The sequence below is a fragment of the Paroedura picta genome, chromosome 13 (genome assembly GCF_049243985.1).
Source record: "Paroedura picta isolate Pp20150507F chromosome 13, Ppicta_v3.0, whole genome shotgun sequence".
In the NCBI taxonomy this organism is placed as follows: Eukaryota; Metazoa; Chordata; class Lepidosauria; order Squamata; family Gekkonidae; genus Paroedura; species Paroedura picta.
The window spans coordinates 17,864,549-17,886,837 of NC_135381.1; the positions used below are offsets into that span (position 1 = coordinate 17,864,549).

General features: G+C 46.6%; 2 protein-coding genes and 1 long non-coding RNA gene across 3 annotated transcripts; 1 reads left to right on the top strand and 2 right to left on the bottom strand.

Moving 5' to 3' along the window:
• Window positions 1–936: 936 nt before the first annotated feature.
• Window positions 937–2,771, bottom strand: LOC143822886 (uncharacterized). The gene is made up of 3 exons (XR_013226284.1): window positions 2,526–2,771; window positions 1,918–2,278; window positions 937–991 (listed from the first exon to the last, which is right to left on the bottom strand). It is a non-coding gene; the product is annotated as an uncharacterized LOC143822886 (long non-coding RNA).
• LOC143822885 (derlin-3-like) lies at window positions 2,189–8,418 on the top strand. The gene is made up of 7 exons (XM_077308594.1): window positions 2,189–2,466; window positions 2,691–2,756; window positions 3,022–3,095; window positions 4,992–5,085; window positions 5,966–6,161; window positions 6,776–6,866; window positions 7,280–8,418. The coding sequence occupies exons 1-7, from the start codon at window positions 2,374–2,376 to the stop codon at window positions 7,410–7,412; spliced, it is 747 nt and encodes a 248-aa protein (XP_077164709.1). The 5' UTR covers window positions 2,189–2,373; the 3' UTR covers window positions 7,413–8,418.
• A 1,601-nt stretch (window positions 8,419–10,019) lies between these two features.
• On the bottom strand, window positions 10,020–19,500 carry SMARCB1 (SWI/SNF related BAF chromatin remodeling complex subunit B1). Its single transcript, XM_077308592.1, has 10 exons — window positions 19,219–19,500; window positions 17,620–17,731; window positions 16,046–16,075; window positions 14,921–15,050; window positions 14,491–14,628; window positions 13,495–13,622; window positions 12,834–13,000; window positions 12,118–12,308; window positions 11,786–11,917; window positions 10,020–10,306 (listed from the first exon to the last, which is right to left on the bottom strand). The coding sequence occupies exons 1-10, from the start codon at window positions 19,309–19,311 to the stop codon at window positions 10,267–10,269; spliced, it is 1,161 nt and encodes a 386-aa protein (XP_077164707.1). The 5' UTR covers window positions 19,312–19,500; the 3' UTR covers window positions 10,020–10,266.
• Between the last annotated feature and the right edge of the window lie 2,789 nt (window positions 19,501–22,289).

The window sequence follows — 22,289 nt, forward strand, 5'->3', positions numbered from 1 at the left end:
ACTCTTCCTCATACTATCTTGCACTCGAAAGCTCACACCTTGAATAAATCTTTGCTGGTCGTAAAGGTGCCACTGATTCTGTTTTATTGTGCTGCTTCAGACCAACACGGCTACCCACTTGAATCAAGTCTTCCAACCTCAACTCTGTTATTCTGCTTTCAGATAATTGATGAAAAGAACATGGTTCCTGTACTGTGCCTTACTAAGCCTACCTTTGGACTATGGGCTGTTTTAAAGGCCACATAAATGTCTGCGGCACTTTCTGTGTAATGGATAGGCAAGTGAAGCTTTTGTTTCTTCACAACTGGGTGCAATGGATTCCTACCAAAGAAAACAAAGACAACTGAAGACATGGAAGTTTCTTATTAACCTTCTTCAAGGAAGCTGCTCAGAACAAAAATCCTGCAAAAGAATAATGTGAATAGCCCAGGTACTATAATAGTCAAGGGGTCAGGATAGGACAAGAGAAACTTACGTTGAAGTGCCCATTTGGATGCAAAGCTCACTGGCTAACTTTAAGCCACTTGCTCTTTCAACCTAACCTATCCCACCAGATAAAACAGAGGAGTGAAGAATCATGTACATCACCACAAGCTTCCCAATGAAAGGGAATTTTCACCTAAAACACACTGCTGTATTCTCACCTTTCTCTCCTACGTAATAGGAATGAGCTAATCTGCATTGTTCCCTATGCCCTGACATTTCACTGCTAAGCCACTATGTTTCCAGATGATGGATTTGCAAGAAATATTCACCCTAATTAAGGGCAAAAATTTGGAAGTGACTATTAAAGATCAAAACAATAATGTTGGGAAAGACAGTTGAGATTAAGATTCTTTGACAAAAAGTTAATTGAAATGACTAAAGTTATAACCCGAAACTGAGTAAGCCTCATCAGTGCTAAAAACAAAGTGAAGTCTTGTGGTTCTTTGATACCAAACAGATTTATTGAGGTAGAAACTGATGCAGGTCAGAGTCCCCTTCAGCAGATCTATGAAGAAAATCATGACAAACAATGTGACAGGAGGCTATGAAATGCAAGGTTGTACAGCAATGCTAAATATATCATGAGCCCAAGGGGAGAGCAGCCAGAAATGAGTAGCCAGCTCACAATGATTAATTCCTGATGTCCATGTCATCTAAATGGGGATAAGGTAATAACATATAGAAGTAACATATAGAAACCTTCCAGGCATTTAAAGAGGTTGTAGGATCATTGGAAAACAGAACAAACAAAGGGGTCTTTGAGAAGAATACAAAGACAGGTCCTTAATGCTTGGGGAAGTGGTTAGGAGTGCGGACTTCTAATCTAACAAACTGGGTTTAATTCTGCGCTCCCCCACATGCAACCAGCTGGGTGACCTTGGACTTGCCACAGCACTGATAGAGCTGTTCTAACTGGGCTCTCTCAGCCTCACCCACCTCACAGGGTGTCTGTTGTGGGGAGAGGAAAGGGAAGTGAATGCTGGCAGGGGCTCCTGGGAATTGTAGTCCATGGACATCTGGAGGACCGCAGTTTGACTACCCCTATAACAGATGCTTAAGAATACAACTTTTTCCTTTGGTCGGGGATCTCCAGCGCACCCCGAAAATCCCCTAGGGAGGAAAATGGATAGTCAAGCCCCTTTCGTCTACTACACGCTACACACTAGAGATCCCAGAAGTATGTTTGGCCGCTCTTAGACCAAGAGCCCCGCCAATACCCTCACTGGGCACTACATCTAAATCAATCAATCAATCAATCAACCAATAGCTACAAGCAAGGCAGGAAGAGCAACGCCCGAGGAAGGGAGGAAACCAAGAGCAGAGGGTGGGGAAGTGACGATGCAGAACACCAGAGCAAGGGAAACCGAGTGAGGTCAGCTGCCTTCCTTCCGAGCCTCCCCGTTCACGCGCCGCCGATCCTTTCTTCCTTACCGCTTCTACAGCAACTCCTCTCCATGGCAACCGCGACACCTTTCGCGAGAGCCCGTCTCCATTTCCACCCTTCCCGCTCATTGGCCACTCGCCTGTTGTCAGCGCACACGTGTGCCTTTCTTCTCTCGACACAACATGAACCACGCGCCGGATCCGCGCGACTTGATTGGTCGGGGCGCCTGTCGCTCTTTTCTTCCGACCGCCCCGTTGTCAGAGACTTGGCCAATAGCTCGAGCCCTTTCCTAGCCAGGCTTTTCCGGGTTGAAGCCGGCGGGGGCAAGGCGGGAGCGCGGCGACGAGGCTCGGCGCTCCTTGGCTGGGCTTTCCCGGGGGGGATGTTGCTCCTCGCCTTGTGATTGGCCTGAAACCGGGAGGGGGGGGGGGAAAAAAGAAAATCGTGGGGTGCTCTTAAAGAGCCCCCCCGCCTTGGCTTGCCTGCCTCACCATCTCCCGGCCATGGCCTATCAGGGTTTCACTGCAGAATATTTGGGGATCCCCGCCGTGACGCGCGCCTACACCACCGCCTGCGTCATCACCACTGCTGCCGTGGTAACGGGGAGATTGATGGAGACGGGGGGGGGGGGAGGGAGGGAGCGCCGCTTCCTTACCTGCGGGGCTGCAGCCGTCCCTGCTCCTGGTCAAGAGGTTTTGGTTTCCTGTGGGGAGGGGGTCGCTAGGCCAGACTCTGGCTCTGCCTGTGATGCAAGGAGGGCAGTGGCTGCCTTGGTCCCTGGCCGCTTAAATGTCCCTCTCCATCTTTTCCTTGCCTGCAGCAACTGGATCTCCTCACCCCTTTCCAGCTGTACTTCAACCCGGATCTAATTTTCAGAAAACTGCAGGTGAGACACGCCCCCCCCCCCCCCAGTTTTCCATGCCCTGCTTTCCCAGGCAGTTTAGCAATAGGAGACCCAGCATGAGATGGGTTGACTTAATAAAGGAAGCCATGACCTTTAGTTCACAAGAACTGAGTGAGGATGTTAATGACAGGGTCCACTGTGATCTGTTATTTGGGAGCAACTTAGCAGTGCATGACACACAGAGACAAAATGAGCTCTGGAGGGGATGGGCAGGGACTGCTATGCATGGCCTGTTGTTTCTTTGCAGATCTGGAGACTCCTCACCAACTTCCTGTTTTTCGGGCCCTTGGGATTCAGCTTCTTCTTCAACATGATATTCCTGTATCCTTTGTGCTTGGCCCCTCTCGTTTCCCCTGGTCTACTTGGATTTGTCTCCTGGTCAATCTACCCGGTTTTGAGATCTGTGCTGTGCTGCCTTTTGTCTCTGCATTCTAGGGCTCAGGCCAACTTGCATGTCTACAAGGGTAAGGCTCTAAGCAGAAGAACTAGCAGATGCAGTAACTGCATCAGTCATTCAGTTCACTGCAACAAACCGCCTGAAAGACTGACACAGTTATTACAATTAGGATTGAGCTTAAGCCGTAGTAAAGACGTTAACCTTTTTCTTTGGTTTAACAGCTGGCACAGTCAGGAAACTTGTGACTAAGTTCCAGAAAGTCAGGCTTTGTTTGCTGAAAAGAGGTTGGAAGGAGGTGGCAATTTGTTCCATAACTGAGAACGTTTCATTTCCTTCCCATTCCATTTAAACCTTACTTCTTCCCTGAACTCCTTGAGTTGCTGCTGTTGTTTTCGGCCATTCACAGAAAGCCCCCCCCCAAATTTAACACCCTCTACCTCCTGCTTTGTATATCTAGGTGTAGAGACAAGATTAAGGAACTGCATAGCTGCGTGCTGGGAGATATACAATTGCTTCACTCTTCGAGCATACCAGAGCAAACCCTGTTGCAGCCTGGCTGCCACTTGAAGCAACTGAACTCGAAGTAGTGTTTGGTATTCTACAGAGATTAAAGCATTTTGGCATGCACTGTTAAATGGAGATGAGTGAAGGAGAAGTAGAGAATCCGTTGGGGTAGAAGGTTTGCAGTAGCACAAATGAATGACAGCAAAACCGAGTTATGTATGTTTCAAATTGTTAGGTGCTATAGGTGTCCATTTGAGCAGGGGTAGTCAACCTGTGGTCCTCCAGATGTTCATGGACTACAATTCCCATGAGCCCCTGCCAGTGTTTGCCACAGGTTGACTACCCCTGCTTTTGAGGACAGAAAGGTAGGATAAAGATTTTGTACATAAATCTGTATGTAGTCAAAATAAAAATGCAGATTGCTTCATACAAACTGCAATATTATTTTATAGTCTGTAGCTTTTTGTAAGACCCAGCTGTAAAATGCCAATATGGTACTTGTAATCACAAAACAAGTGCCGTACAATACACTCAGGGCCCTAGGAAGCAAACCAGATGCTTTCCATCTGAAGTAAGGAAGTTGCAGGACATTTATCCCAAGGATAAATTCCTTCCTGCTGCTGAAGGAAATATCCTGTTATCAGACATTAGCAGTAGACATGGGACCCTAAAAAAACCAAAACATAATACCAAATTCTGAGCCATGTTCCTTGCCCCTGCCACTCTGGAACATGTCTGTCACTATCTAGAACAGCCTTTCTCAACCTTTTTACTATTGAGAAACCCATGAAACATTCATCGGGCTTTTAGAAACCCCAGAAGTTGTGCGATTATGCAGAATATGGTTGGGAAGCATAGCTGTGCACATGCCCACCCAGGGCCCCTCCCCATCCCTTCCTGAGCCATCATTGGCCATTTTGGGATAGGGGGCAGGTCAACATGGCCACATATGGTCATAGCACCTAATAAATGTTTAACAAATTGAAAAAATTCCTGAAAAATTAATTAACTCTCACCCATTCAGGAAACCCTTCCAGGGTTATCAAGAAGCCCCAGGGTTTAATGAAACCATGGTTGAGAAAGCCTGACCCAGAAGCTTCACCCTGCAGCCGTACGATGTCTTCAGAATTGCAGTGGTTAATACTCTGCTCTCAAGAGAGGACTTTGCAGAATGGGGTTGATTCAGTTTTGAGCTTCCCATCAGGCTGTTTCCTTCAGTGCAGTTTCTTGTATTCACTGGAGCAATTTTGCTATCCAGTCCACTAAATCTTCCATCTTTTAGCTTCCTTTACTGCTGCCTTCTTCCTTGGTCACAGGTACAGATACTGCCGCATGCTGGAAGAAGGCTCTTTCCGTGGAAGGACAGCTGACTTTATCTTCATGTTCCTTTTTGGAGGGTTTCTCATGACAGTATCCTTTTGGTTGAGCTACTGTGTATACTTCACATGGAGAAGAGTAGGATGGCTGTCACCTAAGCCTCTCTGCACTGCTTTCATGGTTGGTGGAAAGGAGGGCATGGCCCTGAACCATTTCCAGCATTCACACTAGTAGCATACTAGGGGGTGGGAACTGCAAGAGACAGATGACATTTCTGATCAGCTGAAATAGTTTGATATTATTAGACACTAGGTATGGCATTTGTCAGTCTGATTGTGATTATTTACTTCCTGAACCGCAACACCCTTTTTATTGGGTTTTACAAGTTCTCAAGTATTTTTAATTTGCAAAGAGGATTCTCCAGGCCAGGGGATCACTTTACAGACTCTGGAGGGAGCATCTTTGCACTGCAATCTAGGACTTGCTCAATTGGTCTTGATGGAGGTAGAAGGATAACATTTTCTCTAAAGTAAAAATAGCTTTAAAATAGCAACACTAAAACTTGCTCTATGGCATTTGACTGCCTTAATGAAGTACCCACTTTATGCAGTTTATGCAGTCCTATTAAGGTAACCCAACCAATATTTCCTCAGCCTCAGAATTCAACCTGGTTTGTTTCTCCAGCAGATGTCTACTATCTTGGTTCTGTTTACCTTCTGAAATAGCACCTGAGCAGATGTATCCTGTGCAGTGTGTTCAAATTGTGTCTAAAAACATACTTCACTACTTTTAACTAAGCATCCCTCCCTGCCTTTAGTGGCTTCCCTTTGGGGCCACTAGTTCATTTTAGGCATATCAAGATAGCAAAATCATGGTGGTATTCCTTAAGGCAATATGTCTCCCCTTTAAAAAAAGCAACTTCAGACTTTTATAAAGCACATGTATGATTTTCCTTTCACTCCATAGCTTGCAGCTTTTTGGTCTCTTTGCTGGCCTCTTCTTTCTAGGCCAGGCTTTCACCATCATGCTGGTGTATGTGTGGAGCCGGAGAAACCCTTATATCCGGATGAACTTCTTTGGTCTGCTGAACTTCCAGGCCCCATTCCTGCCATGGGTCCTGATGGGATTCTCACTACTGCTGGGCAACTCCATTCTCATTGACCTCCTAGGTAAGAGGGACTATGCTACAAAGTCAGGGGCAGTGAAATCATTCCTTCGGCACAGATGTGCAAAATATCTGTGGACAAGCATATTTACTACCTATTTAAAGAGAGGTGTGAGAGGGAGATTTACTGTGCAAGTTTTGAGCTTTCAATCTGCAGCAGCAACCCTCTGCAGCTATCTGGGAGGGGGGGGAGAATAAACAGAGGCTCTGGTTTATCACTGGGAGAGAGCTGCTTGGCTGCAGATTCAGGCATGAAACATGGAAGCACTGACCCTCATTGTTGGGCACAACAGTTCAGACACCTATATAAGCAACGCCCAGATTAAGAGATGTTAAAATAGCCATGTTGGGTCTACAATAAAACATTAAATACAAAAGTCATTGAGCTCTTCAGAAGGCTTTCATAGGTTGGATGATCAGTGAGACAATGAAAGGGGTGGTGGCAAAGGAAGACCCTGCCTCCACAATCAGCAGCATGAAAAGAGTTGGGGTGTTTGGCTGGGGCTCTGCAGGGGGCAGAACATATCTATTCAAACAGTGCTTCTAGTTAAACTGGATAACTTAGTAATGCTGCTTTAGACAGACAGGGGCATCTATTGGGCATTCTTGTTTCTACAGGAATTGCTGTGGGCCATGTCTATTACTTCCTTGAAGATGTCTTCCCCAACCAGCCTGGAGGAAAGAAATTACTACTTACACCAGGATTCCTGTAAGTCCTTGTTTGGTCCAGACCAATGACCATTTAGAGCATTTAGGCAGCCCTTGAGGATTAACATTCAAGCAGGATCCAGGCTGCATGAAGAGTGATTGCTCCCATGGAAGAACCAGCATGTTCCTAAAAAGTCAGTACTGTGGCTTAGACAGATATGACTTCTTTCCCTGGGGCGCACTGATGGGGCAGGAAACTGGGTTGGAAGTGACCCATTAGGGTCAGGAGAGGAAAATGAACATGAAGCAGGGCTTTAATATCTCAGGAGGGCAAAAAAAACAGGGCTGATTCTAAATGCATAGTATATGTAGGTGGATGGACATACATTTGGTGGCAGACGCTGGATGGGGGCACACCCTCCTAGTTTTCACTTTGGATTTATTTTCTGTCGGGGCGGGCCTCTTCTGTCACAGGAAACTTGTGTTCGACCCTCCCGAGGAGGATCCTAACTACAATCCCCTTCCTGAGGAGAATCCTAACTTTAACCCTCCCCCAGAGGAGGCTCCTGCACCTGCTCAAGACCCAAACCAACCACAGCTGCCATAGCAATTAAGGCACAGTCATATCCCCTGCCTTATATGGTGTTGAACCAGATACAGATTGTCATCTCAGCAGAGCTGATTTGTATTCTTGTGCCACTCTCCTCCTTTCCACTGACAAGCTATGCTGCAGCTCAGGACATGGAAGGAGAACTCCGTAGAAGTATTGAATGTTGCAAAGGACTGGAAGATGCATTTGCTGAACTCCATGGAAGTTACAGGCAAAAGACTCTACAGACTGGGCATTTAAAACCAGGTGGTTCAGCATCTTAAGTACCCTCAACTTCCACATCAAGCCAGAAATTTTACTCTTATATGGCGGCTTCAAAAACACGGTAAAGAGAGCTGCCGCCTTTTCAGTTGTCACTGTGCTTTCCATGTGCCAAGACGCATGGAATGAGGATCTGCCACAGAATTCAATTTACCTGTCTTTTTTCTCCAGCTTTCTAGGCCTCAGGTGCCTAAGACGTTTTGCACAGGCAGAAGCTACTGAAATCCTCAATCCAGGCCTGGCCCCGTTTTCCTACATCCCTCACCTACTCACCCCCAGGCTCTGTTGTTTTTTTAAAATGGGTAGCAAGTGTGTTTTATATTTCCTTCATGATTTCAGCAGGTAAAACCTCCTGCCTGGTTACTGATCCACTCATTCCCAATTTGCAGAAGGTGGCAACAGGCATCAAAGATAACTGGAAAGAATATGAAATCAAATTGACCAGGTCAGGAGAGAGAAAAAACACTGCCCATGGCTCAGTTCCATTTCTCCTTCTCTGTGGTCTGTACCTATAACATTTGGTAGCAGTTAAAAACGTACAAACCTGTAACCTTGACCCTACCCCCCATATGCTAATTAAGAGAGAAGATCCATATTTCCTTGCTGTGTAATCTAAGTGTGAAATAAAGTGGGTGCAAAATATGGCAGACGACATCTGTTCAGTACAAGTGCAAACCTTTCTGCTTCTCCTTTCTTCCACAATCACTTGAACTTACTGACTTAATAAATGCAATCAGAATTATGAACAGTGGCGATGCTTATTTGCATTTATTCTTGCCTTGTGCCACAAGGAAGGCCTATATTTGGGACACAATATACAAAGCCTGACTGTCAAGTCTTTGCTAGATCATAGAAATAATGTTTGGCCCAAGATAATCTAATAGGCTTTGTGACAGAGTATGAATTAGGGCTAGGCTGTTCTCCACCTTTAAATTCAGTGCTGAGGCTGCTTGTACAGACTTATGATTCTGGTTGCAAAATGGGTGTGAACATGTATCAAACACAAGAAGTTCCTGCCAGCCAGGAGTACAAGATAGACACCAACATGCACTTACTTTGAGAACCAAGGTGAAAACAGCCCAAGTGCTTCTAAGGTTGCTCGGTCCAATATCACTCTCCATACTTCTGCCTTTGCAAGACTGCAATGTTCTCAACATGGGTCCTTCTAGAATTGCCTTCAAGCTTGTACATTGACAATTAGAGGCAGCTATGGTACCCCTTACACTAAAGAGCAAATTTAATGAAGTGAACTCTGTGTCCAAGCACCATAACAGCAGGCTGTCTGCAGAGGGCTCTGAACTCCTTTCAGCAGTTAAAACTAAGAGGGAAGCCACCAGGAAAACAGAAGCCAGTCAACACTTGCTACTTTTTTCTTTCAAGAGGTAAAAGGTAAAGGTATCCCCGGTGCAAGCACCGGGTCCTGTCTGACCCTTGGGGTGATGCCCTCTAGCGTTTTCACGGCAGACTCAATACGGGGTGGTTTGCCAATGCCTTCCCCAGTCATTACCATTTACCCCCCCAGCAAACTGGGTACTCATTTTACCAACCTCGGAAGGATGGAAGGCTGAGTCTACCTTGAGCCAGCTGCTAGAATTGAACTCCTAGCCTCATGGGCAGAGTTTTCAGACTGCTGCCTTACCACTCTGCACCACAAGAGGCTCTCTTTCAAGAGGAGATATAATCAAATCAATGCTGTTTCAGCATTTTTCCTGCCAGAGACAGGAGTCTAATTTGTGCCCAGTATTGTAATATCGGGCTGAAGAAGCAACTGTGACTCTTGTAGCAGGAGGCAAGGTTTGACCACACCATCCCTGCTGTTGCTTGAAAGACATAAATTCAGCATAAACAGAAACCTCCATTAGGCTCATTCCTCCAGACTAACAGCCAGATGAGAATGTTGTAATCCTTTGTAAGAAACACTCCTAATTTTGCTCTGTTTACCAGTCATCTCTTGGAGGAATTTGCCTCTACACCTCTACTGTAAAATAAGACTTACAACTGTTTCCACTATTAGCCCTGTCACTCCTTCCAAGTAATTTATTCAAATATTTATACTTTTCTCAGCACTGGGGAATCCAGGCCATAGGTGAACAGTCAAGAAAAAGGCCTCTGCCTCTGGCCACATCCAAGCTTAAATGCCTGTAACAAGATGGGGGAAATGCAGTTCAGTCCTGATACGTGTCTCTTCCTTCTCTCTGGCAAAGGTGTTTAGAATTCCACTGCCCTGCAAGGAAGGCCGGGGTATCATCAGTCTGCATGCAGAACAGACAAACCACAGCTATACTGAAAATCATTAGCAGGAAAGGGGACGCCCACACTGGAGACATTTAATTGAAACCTGGATATTACTCACGTCTTTTATTTAAAAAGTTGTTCACACTAGGTGAGGGAGGGAAGAAAGAAAGAAAGGCTCAGACAACTGCCTCAGGTCTCTACTTGGACCCTTGTTCAACACGTAGCCATGAAGCCCCAGTCTTCTGATGTGCTGTTCTGTCAGTCCGAGGGTGGACAATTACAGCAAGACAGAGGCCAAAGGCTCAGTCCTTCACGGAAACAGTCTGGAGGTTGAATTCCTGCCACTTCAGGCCAATCACCAGGCAGGAGCAGTATTGGCCAAACGCCTCATACGCCTGCAAGGGAGACAGAGACAGGCATGATCAGCAGCTTACAGAGGAAAAAAAACCCTCCTGAAACATGATCAGACCAAACTGCCCCTGTTGTGTGCGTGGGTTCTAAGGATTTATTTTAAAAACACCTGGAGTATGACAAAGGCTGATCATATGTAAACATTAGCATAAATGCAGGACTCACTACTGTTTATCAAATTGTGCATTTGCTTCATGATAGTTCTCAGTAAGGGTTTGAAGCATGCCATTTGATTTCAAGGCACACTGCGTCATTCTGCATAATCTGTAACATGAATAAAGCTTTACAGGGGTGGCAAGAGGAGTTGGGACTCATCGTCTACCTTATTGGCTGTCTGTCCAACGAACAGCCAATCATGTAGGCTCTCCTGCCCCTGGCTGCATCCCCCTCCAACATCTTCTATGTCGAAGAAGCACCGACAGTGACAGGTAAGCCACCCACAGCCAGTGCAAGCTGAGTGGGAAGGAGGGGGGGCTGGGACCATGGTTGTGGGGAGGGCAATTGCCCAGCCAGCAACTGGAGCCTGGGAAGGGGGGCAGCCCCGGCCTCACTGTTGTGTGTGTGTGGGGGGGCCAGGAGTGGCATGACTCGAGGCGTCACCTCCCACCATGAGGCTTAGCAGCCAGCGGGCAGGAGCTGGGAGGGAGGTGGAGTGACAGCTGGCCTTGGTGTTGTGTGGAGGCCATGGTCGCTGCAGGGAGGCAGGGAGGAGGGCCTGGGAGGGAGGGGGATGCCACACTGTGAGGCCTCACTGCTGCTTGCCCATTCGCCTGCAAGTTGCATGCTTGGGCAGCTGCACAGGCTGGCTGGGACCTTGCCTGCCACCAAGAGGGCAGCCAGCTGGTAGGCAGGAGTTGGGAGGAGACAGAACGAGCCCTGTCCTTGGCATTGTGGGGGGGGGGGAGAATGCCATACCCACCCCCCAAGCCCCAAGCAGCTCCACATGACCTTGCAAGGCCTTGGCGGAGCTGGGTTGGGGAGGAGGGACGTGAGAACAACCCGCTGGCACTCCCCCCGGCCCCAAGCAGCCTTGCCCTGGCTTTGCAAGGCCTTGGTGGAGCTGACCTAGATGCTGGGGGGAGCTAGAGCCCATTGTATTTATTTTGCAACGGGCGTTTCTGCTAGTACATATGGCAGACTATTGGTGCCCTTTGGATATGAAATTGGATGAACAAAAGGAATATTAGCCAGGATGACGTCTGAATCTTGACAGCTCCATTTCAAAACAGCTCCTGCCTAACTAAGTACTGTTCCGTTGGGCCTAGAGATCTGCAAGAAGCAAATGACACTGAATGTGTGGTGATACTACTACCAATGTTAATATCGCAAGATAAATTAACCCCCCCCCAGCTATGAGCAATTTTGAAATCCTTATAACACATAGCACATGAAAAAAAATCCTAAATGTCAGTTGTGTTTTACCAACTAATAACAATGAAATCCACATGAACAGGCAGTAGCACCTTGTGTTTCTGTCCTGATCCCGGATTTTCTTCTCCATTTCTGCATCTGTCAGAGTTTCAAGTAGTGGGCACCACTGGTCAGCATCTCCAGTGTTACGAATGGCAATCTCTACTGTTGGCAGAGGATTCTCACTAAAAAGACCAAGACACAGGACAAAAGAAAAAGAGGGGAAATGCTGCTGCAGTTCAGAGCGCAGGTTTCTCCCGCCATCGAGAGAACTTTCAGCAAGCCTCTACAGCACAACAGCTGGAGTCACACGAGGCCTACACTCCAAACAAGCAGTCTAGAATCGCCTTGTGGCACCTGTTGAGGGACAAGCCGTGCCTCTTACCTGAATGCGTATGTCTTCTGATGCCAGCTCAGCTGCCCCCGGATGCTGTAAGCAATAGTGGTGACGAACTCGCCACCCAGTCCAAGCTCTGAGCACAGTTTCAGCGCAAACTTCTCTGGTGAGTTCTCTTTCTCTGACATATCCCACTCAAACTGGTCCACCAGGGAGATGTTCCCCACATGTATGTTGAGCTAGATGAAAATGGCAAAGAGGTATCATCATATTGCTGGCACTACACATAATCTTAGGATCATAATACTCTCCCCAGCCCTACCACGTTTGTGCAGAATTTGAAAGAAAAGGGAAATGGATGGCTTCATTTTCTTCCATACTCTACATCTTACTACTGACTGTTTTAAGGCAGGGGTAGTCAACCTGTGGTCCTCCAGATGTTCATGGACTACAATTCCCATGAGCCCCTGCCAGCATTTGCCACCCATCCTTTCTATGGTTTCACTGAAAGTAAAGGAGCACAGAATAGCCAGCTCAAAACTGATGAACTGCAGGGGTAATCCTGCATGTAGTTAAAATAGAGGATCAATTACAACAGAAACGGAACTGGATGTGCTTCTTGTGAATGCATTTATTACCAGCAGCCTTACTGACAACACTGACACTCAGCACTTCCCTGTAAACCGGTTGCAATGAGCTGAAGTATCCCCTTAATCAGACAGCTGCAAGCAGAACCAGGGCAATTGTTGGCCACCTCTCTTTACCTTAATAATGACACGCTGATCTGACTGGTCCTCCAGGATACTGTCTGTAGGGTAAGATTCTATCTGTTGTCGGATTGCTGACGCAATAGCAGGAACAAAGGTCAAAGGATTCAAATCCAGGTCATCGCAGAGAATCTCCGAAAACATTTCTGGAGTCATTAGTTTCTCTGATAGAGGTAAAGAAAGTCCTTGTTATTATTATTAAAGTTGTTGTATTTACTAATCAGAAGCATTTAGAATCACAGTGTTGGAAGGGACCTCATCTAGTCTACTCCCCTGCACTATGCAGGACACTCACATCCCTTTAGAGAATTTAGAGAATCTCTAGCTCAAGAGAAGCAGACTTTCCATGAACTGTGCAGCTACCAGGGCCACAACGATACTAAAATGCTGGAATTCTGACCCTTCCTCCGGGGAAAGGGAGAATACCTTGCTTCTCAATATCAGATCTTACAGCCCACCTTTCAACATATTCACTCACTCCTGACTGCTTTTCTTCACTATTTAGGAATATCTTTTCAAAAGTAAGCAGAATAATCAAGATACAATATTGGAGAAAATTCACCATTCAGAGAATGGTTATCAGTGTATACTGCAGGATATTTGAGAAAATCAATAATCCCATTCCATATTCCCATGCACTCTACTGCCCCTTACAAACCATTCATGTTCCATGTAAAAGCATCCCTCAGTTTCTGCCCATCTATCTCCATGTCCAGTCGAATTGGAACAAGCACCTCTTGTTGAGAGGCATTCTCATGGATTACAGCTGGGTCATGGTCATCAAAGCTGGAATACAGAATTGTGGCAGTAAATTAATGAGGCACGAAAGTCACCCCTGCCAGCAGGAAAGGGAAGAGGGAATAAAAGACCTTAATATGAACTGGTACTTCTTTTATAGCCATGGTAGCTCTTACAGAATTAAACCCTGGAAACAATGAAGACAAGGATGTTTTTTGAGTACCTGTTTCTCATCTTTGAAAGACAGCATCCATCTATGCCATGGGTTCCCAATGTGGTACCCACGGGCACCACTGCACTCATCAAGTGTTTTAAGAAAATGGGTGGATGGGGCCAGGTACGGTTTTTGCCCAGCAAGGCTTGATTGGCTGTTTTGTTTTGTTTTTACAAAAATGTTGCGTTGGCAGCGACTGTTGCCATAGCACAGAGATCTTCACTGCGTGACTTAATGTAAGCTACAGCAGACATTTTGTATCTGGTTCCCCCTCCTGCAACAGCAATTTTTTGCCTGTGCCCACCATGCTGTGTCAGAATGCCAAAGGTGCCCATGTACTCACAAAGGTTTGGGACCCCTGATCTATATGTAACAAAGATGGTGTGTGTGTGGGGATCCCCAAGACAGAACAGCCCCATCAAGTTTTCAAAATTGGACACTTTGTCATCCCCCCAGGATCATGAAGGCCTTTGGAGTAGGCATTTCTCTCAACCTAAAGACTTTACTAGGCCCTGGGGCCAGATGTATGTCTCTGTCATTTACCTGGTATGTCATCACTATATTCCTTTTACACGCAGAAAATGGATGCTTGGGTACCTAAACCTCACAACTTAAATCTGAACTCAAATTTCCCAGGTCCACGTTCAGTCACTCAACACTTAGTCACCTCTGATAAAACACAAGCTAGCAACATACACTCACCAGAGTGGAAATGTTCTCTTCTTGTCCCTACCCATCCGGTTCCTGTTGATAGTAGTGGAGCATGGTACGGCATCAAGATGGTGAGAACTGTTGGGGAGGGTTGGAACCCACTGGCTGTTCCTTTTTGCCTTCTGTTCTCTAAAAGAGGAGATCATTTGCTGAATGGAAAACAAGCATCATGGCATTTATATCTGGTTGCTTTGAGAATACAAAAAAAGTCTAAATATGCTTTTCTCTCAAAACCAGAGTAATTCATTTGCAATAAAAAATGCAGTCACTCTAGAGGACTGTTGCTGACAGTTCTTGTCAGCAAAATAAAATATTATCAACTTAAAATAAGCCCACTGAATGGCCGCTTTCATACCATGACAAATGCAGACTCCTATGGTTCTGGGTTTTCTCAGGGAGCAGAAGATGCATCCATTTTTACCTGAGGTAGGTGGGAGGCTCTGTGCTGATTGATACTGCCTTGTATTTCTCATCATTTCCATCCAAGATCTCTTCTACCTCAGAAGCTTTCAAGAGGGTCACACTTGTGGCTAGAGTTGTATAACCATGATCTAGAATCAGAAAAGGAGCTGTGTGGACATGGTCCTCCTGAGATTTATATAGCTATACCTATGCCTACAGCTACACAAAACATGAACCATTCACAAGGGCTTTTCTGTGCAGAGAGTAGGTTGCACTGTTCAAAATGGTTTTACAGACCCGCTTGGATTGTGTACTATACTGCTATGTATAGCTTATTGTAAGAAAGGTCTTGTTGATATAATTTCTGTATCGCTTAATGTGTTGTTTTTATACTTATCCTATGTTTCAGTCCTTTCTGATTACTTGTATTAATTACTGAATGGCCCATCTTGTTGACTATGCTGACTCACTATGTGTAATCTGCCTTAAGTCCCTGTGAGATGTGGACATAAATACAATAGTTGAGAGATGAATCAAATATCAAGGGTCATGCAATTCATACAGCAACCTGGGCTAGAAAGATCCCTATATTTCCCTTACAAATACTCATGGAAATCACCTGAAGGGCTAAGTAAGGTATACATAGCCTACTGAACCTCTTCTTGCTGCCCTTATAGTTTCCACTGATTCTACTGGGTAAGGCCCACAGAGTATTTTGCTGGTCCATCTGCAATAACTCATTCTGTGATCCCTTCTCGGTGACCCAATGCAAATTTCTCAGTGTTTATCTAAAGCAATTCAATATTAATGAATATCCATCTACTTCTGAGCTACCAATGACCACAATTAGCAGCTAATGTTTGGACTTGACTGGCCAACATCACAGCCCAGGGTCCCATAACAGTACAGTAACAGAGGTCAAAATATCCAAAGTCACTCTAGCTGGATAGTAAAAAAAAAAATACTATTCAGAGTCTGCTGGACAGAAATGTTGGGTTTCAACAGCACCAAGAAGGGCCACAACCGAGATGACTACCTTAAAATATAGCAATGTAAATTCCCCCCTCCACAACCCATGAATTAGTATACAAAGAATCAAATTAATACTGGAATGATTCATATACATATGTATTGATTGACTTACATCTTCTCGGACTGTGGCTCCGCTGAGATTCTTTGAAAGGAGAAAATGAAAAAAGCAAATTCAGAGACCAACGGACTTATACTTTTAATCATGCTACCGCTCCCACCCTACCAGGGAATTCTATAGCAGCCACAAGTAAACTTACAGCCAGTCAGGGCTGCAATGATTCTGCGTTCATATTATGTTTCCAAAGAAACAATTGAAAGCAGTGCAAAAATGTAACAGAAAAATCTGATTTGTTATGTTGTTGCATTATAAATAGGAATGGGCACAAACTGGAAAAATGCGGTCCCGGTGTGCCCTGTTCACAGACCACAGGCTGTCATGACTTTTAGTCACCTCACGGACTGTTTCGGTCAGTGAGATGGTAGAATGGTCCTCCAGTGGGCACAAAACTCACAGGGGATCTCCTACCTTCCAAGTTTGCTGAGGACTGGATTTACAGGGTCTGAGTTAACACCCCCCCCCCCCAGGTGCTCCTAGGCGAGTGCTTCCTGGGGAACAATTGCCTGGGGAAATGACTATAATTTCCTGGGTCATCTTGGAGAGTGTGTGTGCAACTTGGATTCTCACCAAACTTGGAGGGCAGACAGAGAAGAGTCAGCCAGAGACCTCCTGTGAGTTTGGTGCCTCTAGCTTGCACAAGATCTGTTCTAAATACTCCTGAACCTGCGCCTGTCAAAATGACCACTTGTCAGATGTCATTTTGACAGGTGCAGGTTCAAGAATATACATAACAGATTCTGTACAAGCTAGAGACATCAAACTTGAAGGGCATGTAGAGGAGCATCTGAGGGAAGCCTGCTGTGTGTTTGGTGTCTCTAGCTTGCACAGGATCCGTTCTATACACTCCTGAACTTACGCCTGTCAACTGCCATCCTGACAGGGACACGTTCAGGGATGTATAGAACAGAGACATTGATGCAGCAGGGGAATCTCTCCCAGATGCTCCCTTACATGTCCTCCAAGTTGTTGCTTGGAAGTTATATAAATATTTTGATTGAGCAGAGACTGTCTTGAAATGTCTCTGCTCTCAAACTGGCACGAACCTCCATGAACAGCTTGAAAGTGCATGGAAAGTTCATGCTTGTTGATCTGCCACAAAATTTTACCGTCTTCCCCACATTTTTGTTTTAATGACAGTGAGATAGATTCACTGAACAAAGATCAAGGCACTTAAATTAAAATGTCATTCATTCCTATATACCTGATTTACCAGTGTGATTTTTAATCTAGCTGAAAGTGGGCCCCTATGCTTGTATGCATGCACACCAGCGCTAGCACATGAGCACAATTCCTGTGCACACTCTTTGGAGTGCTATTATGGCATGAAAAGTAGTTGAGGGCAGAAATTAAATGATGCTGGATACAATTATATTTCGCTAATCTTTAAATTTATTTACTATCAGGCTGGCCGGACTCTGGCTACACTCTGAGAAAAAATACTAGCAGGAAACAATCTCGTGCTCCCATTTTTCTTCACAGGAAACTCAGTCACCCTGATTGTCTGAACAAGTAACAGTGAGTTTTCAATGCAGAATGAATCGACTAGCAATTTTGTCAGAATTTTTTACCATGGGAAGAGGCAACAATTTTCTTCCTCTCCTCCACTGTGGCCAGTCGCCTCCAGAGCGAGGGGTACCTCTTGTACAAGGAACCACGGAACATACGCAAATAGTTGCCCACCTGCAAGGCAAAGAGAAATGCTGCTGCAACTACAGGTGTCAGCCTTATGCTGCATACAACCTCCTCAATCCAAGTGGGCCACAGCTTATTAAAAGTGGCTTTCTGCATACTATGGCTTAGCATGTACTATGAGTGGCAGAGAGAGATCTAGCAGAGCACATAACCATTAATTTGTAAATGTGTAAAGCAGGTGGTGTGTGACCATTTCTGCCCTCATCTGATTTTAATATTATACAAACCTTATATACACAAGATCATACAGCTAATGTATATAGGAAAGCAATGGACACTGATTCTTCTAGTTCCATCCCTGCATATACATCACAATGCTGGCAATGAACCCATAAACAATATATGCTTAGGCTCATAACCATGTCAGGCTAGCTGTGCAAGGGTGATCCTGTCCCCCCCCCCCCCATGTTCGTTTTGTGCACTGTAGGCTTTCTTGCTCCGGATCACAGAAGCACAAGATTGAAGAGCAAGTGAGGCTTGGTTCCCTCCTTTAGGATAGTAGTAAGATGGGAGAATGGAGTATAGGAGCTGGATTCCATGTTTCAGAGTTCCTCTGCATTATTAAAGTTGTGCGAAACCAACACAAACATGGTTGGTTTGCTTCTTGAAGCGTTTTTTTTAAAAAAAACAAACAAGGAAACATTTCCACATACAGAAGCATTCTAGAATTTGAACCTGCATTCTGAGGAGGCACAATACATTCTACTACCTCTGTGCTTAACTACTCCATCGCCTCCATACCTGAACCAGGCTCCCGTCCCCACTTTACTGAGAGTCCAAAGACCCTCTGAACCCAGGACTCCCAACAAAGCCCCTCAGCTCCCATGAACGCTTTTGGCGACAACATCCCTCCAAGCTCTCGGGGTGCTGCCCTCCAAAGTCCATCCTCCACAAATGCTAAGGGCCCTCGATCATGCAGCGGATCCCTTTGTTCTCCTGCAGCCACGCTTCTCATGCCGCAGAACCACCACCCAGGGCGGCCTTCTCTGGGGAAAGCAGCGTGGGTGGCTTGCGTGCAATCCACGGGAGCGAAAGCGCCGGCTCCGGAGTCAGCTCCAGTCTACTTCCGACGACCCCTCGCGGAACAGGGGGAGTCTTAACAAAATGCGAGTCCGGCGGCACCTTTAAGACCAGCCAAGACGTATCCGAGGCGTGCGCTTTCGAGTGCACGCAGCCTCCCTCGGCTACAATGGACCAGGGAGCACAAGAGTGCAGGTCTCGGGAGAGAGGACATGAGTAGCCAGTTAGCAAACAGCCTCACAACATCCCAAAGAGGCAGTAGGAGAATCCCGCCCTTGCCCCGGACTGCGGCCGGCCTGCCCAGGACACAGGGAGGCGGAGCTCGTGGGGGGCGCTTCTCCGCCGCCGCCGCCGCCCGGGGAGATGCTCCCGGAGGTCCAAGCGAGGAGGAGCCAGGCGCTTCTCCGCCGCCCGCCCCGAGCCCAGCAGCGCGGGAGGGAGGGAGAGGCGCTCACCTCGGAGCCGATCATGAAGAACTCGCCGTCCTCCTCCAGCTGGAACTTGACGGGCTTCTGCCCGAAGGTTTTACTCAGCGCCATCATCATCATGGCGAAGGGGGCGGCAGAACCCGAACCGGGCCGAACACGCGAGGGCGAGAAGCCGCGGCCTAAGCGGCGGGAATACTGCGCATGCGCCCCCCCGGGAGACCCGCTCGTCTCGCTCTGCGGGGAGCACCGGGCGAGCAGGAGGAAATCCTGACGGGCGATGGTCACACCCACGAGAGAGAGAGAGAGGCTGCGCGTGCGCAAGACTGACCAAGTGCCCCCTTCTAGAGCGGCCACGCATGCGCTCCTTCCCGACGTTCCGCCTTCTGCGCATGCGGCACAGGTGGAGGTCTCTGAGGGGCTGTGCAAGAGCTGTTGGTTCGGGTCAGGTCTGGAGTGCCGCTGCGTGGAGGAGGAGGCAGGAAGGCGTCTTGTTCGCTGTTATGTGGAGCCTCGCCGGATCTGTGAGGGGAGGTGGAACCCAGGCGCTCCGTAATGGGACTTTCTAGGCAATGTGCAGGTCGAGCCGCAGAAGGTGCTCCCCGGTGGACTCCGGTTGCTATGGCACCATAGTGGTTGGTCGCAGGCCAAGGCTCACGCTCCGTGGCCAGGCCGCTTGCAGAGCCCTACGACGGGCTTGTGGAAAGCTGACCTGTCTCTGGGATAGGCCGGCTGGTTGTTTTCCTGCTGCGATATTGGAGATTTCCTGGCTGTTACCTGTACAAAAAGCAGAAGGTGTGTAGGTGTAGAGTCACATCTGACGCCATAGTTAAGGTTACACTTAACTCTTAAAAAGCATTTTCGGATGGCGAGGGCTGTTCCTAGATGGAATATGCTGCCTCAGAGTGTGGTGGCGACTAGTAACTATTATTGAACTTCTTGGTTCTAGTGATGTGTGTTTATATGTTTTTACTAAATATATGTACTTTATTTTAAATGTTTCATTATTTATTTCTTATATTTATGTAAGAATGAAAGCCTTGTGGCTAAGCGTGGTTTATAGAGGGCTTAGAAATCATAATTTATACAGGTAAAACATGGCTCAATAATAATATCTGATAATGACAACAGTGGTAACAGTAAAGACAAGAACATTTAAGGATAATTATATTTTTCTAATTGGACATTAACAGTTAACTGAATCCTATAAATTGGTCAATCCAGGATTGTTCTTTTGTTTGCTTAATGGGCATATCTGTGTGAGGGGTTCTGGGGCCCAGTAGATGTTGTTAGTTCAGTTGGCCTGTGCCTCAATGGAGAGGGAGGCATCCAGGATCATGCCCAGTTCCTGGCGGGGTGAGTCACTGATAGTTGCAGCCCATTCAGCTTGGGCAATCATGCCTCCTTGCTTGGACACTTTCTTCCTAGCTATAGGACCTTAGTTTTGAAGGGTTGAGCTTCAGATGACTCTGCTTGAGCCATCGCATCATTGCTTCCAGACATCTGGCTAAAGATTCTGGGGGTGAAGCAGGGTGGCCATCCATCAAGAGGAAGGGCTAGATGTCATCAACTTATTGGTGGCACCCTATCCTGAACCTCTGCACCAGCTGGGCAAGAGGGCACATAAAGATGTTAAATAAGATTGGAGAGAGGACTGCTGCCTGTGGAACTCCATATGTGAGTTGGTAGCAGCTTGATTGTCTTTCCAATTGGTACTCTATCTGTGACCGTTGAGTACGAGATCAGTCATTGGAGGGCTGTCCCGGGTATCCTGGCATTGGTAAGGCAGTGAGCTAGAAGCTCATGGTTGACTGTGTCAAACGCTGCCATAAGATCTAGTAGCATGGGCAGCACTGACCCACCTCAGTCCAGTTAGTGATGGAGGTCGTTCGTCATGGTGACCAGCACTGTTTCAACCACGTGGCCGGGCTGGAAACCTGACTGGGATGGATTTAGGACTGAAGCTTCATCCAGGAATGCTAATATTTAGACCTATGCAGCCTTTTCCACCATTTCCCTCAGAAATGCTAGATGTGAGAGGGATAGATAGTTTTGCAGGCTCTCACAGATGGATGTTTTTTTTAGCATTGGGTCTACCACTGCCTCTTTCAGCCCCTCTGGGAATTCTCCTGTTGAAAGGTAGATGTTGATTATCTCCCAGAAGGGGGCCATCTATCCTTTTGCCAGCTGTTTTAAGTAGTCATAATGGGCATGTGGTCAGCGGTACTGATGCAAGCATTCTGTCCACCTCTGTCAGTGGGAATCACCTGAAGTCATTCAGTGTTCCCTCCAGAGGCAGCCAAGGGGCACTAGTTCATGTTCAGTGTCCAAGGTTGGGGGTGGTCATGGTATAATGTCAAGATTTTGTCCGTGAAGTAGCTTGCAAATGCCTCACAGCTAATTTCTGATTGAATGTAGTTTTGGTAATGGTGAGAGCAGCCTTTTTCAACCTTTTGCCCATGGATGGAGGAACCCCTGGAATATTTTTCAGTCTTTGAGGAGCCCCAAAACCAGGCTGGAAGTGATGTCAGCTAGCCATGCCTCCCTGCCACATCAAAGGAAGTCTGGGGGGAGAGAAAGGAGGCAGTTTGAGGCAGGAGTCTGTCCCCTTTCCCAGGCATGGTAATTAAGCAAGAGCAGAACCACAAAGTCAATGGAAGTGGCTGGTTCTCTGCTTCCGTGGCAATGCCAGCAATAGCTTGTTGCTGAGTTCATAAAGGCTGGAGAAAGGCTGGGGTGGCCCAATTTTAGATGGTTGGGAATCCTTGGTTTGGACTAGGATATGGGAAAACTAGATTCAAATCCATACTCTAATCCGGAACCTTGTTGAATGAATATGGGCTACATGTAACCCAGGTACATGTAGTCTCAGCCTAACCTACCTCAAAGGATTGTTTTGAGGATAAAATATAGAAGAGAATAATGTTGTAGGTCACTTTAGGTCTCCACTGGGGAGAAAGGCCATGCTGGTCTGGGCAGCAGGGACCTCCTCCCTAAATCCTTGTAGGCACTTAACAGATCCTCATACAGTACGTTTGCTTTCCTAAAATTGGAAGTGATTGAGGGCAGGACGAAAAACAGGGTGCATTGGATGAAGGAAA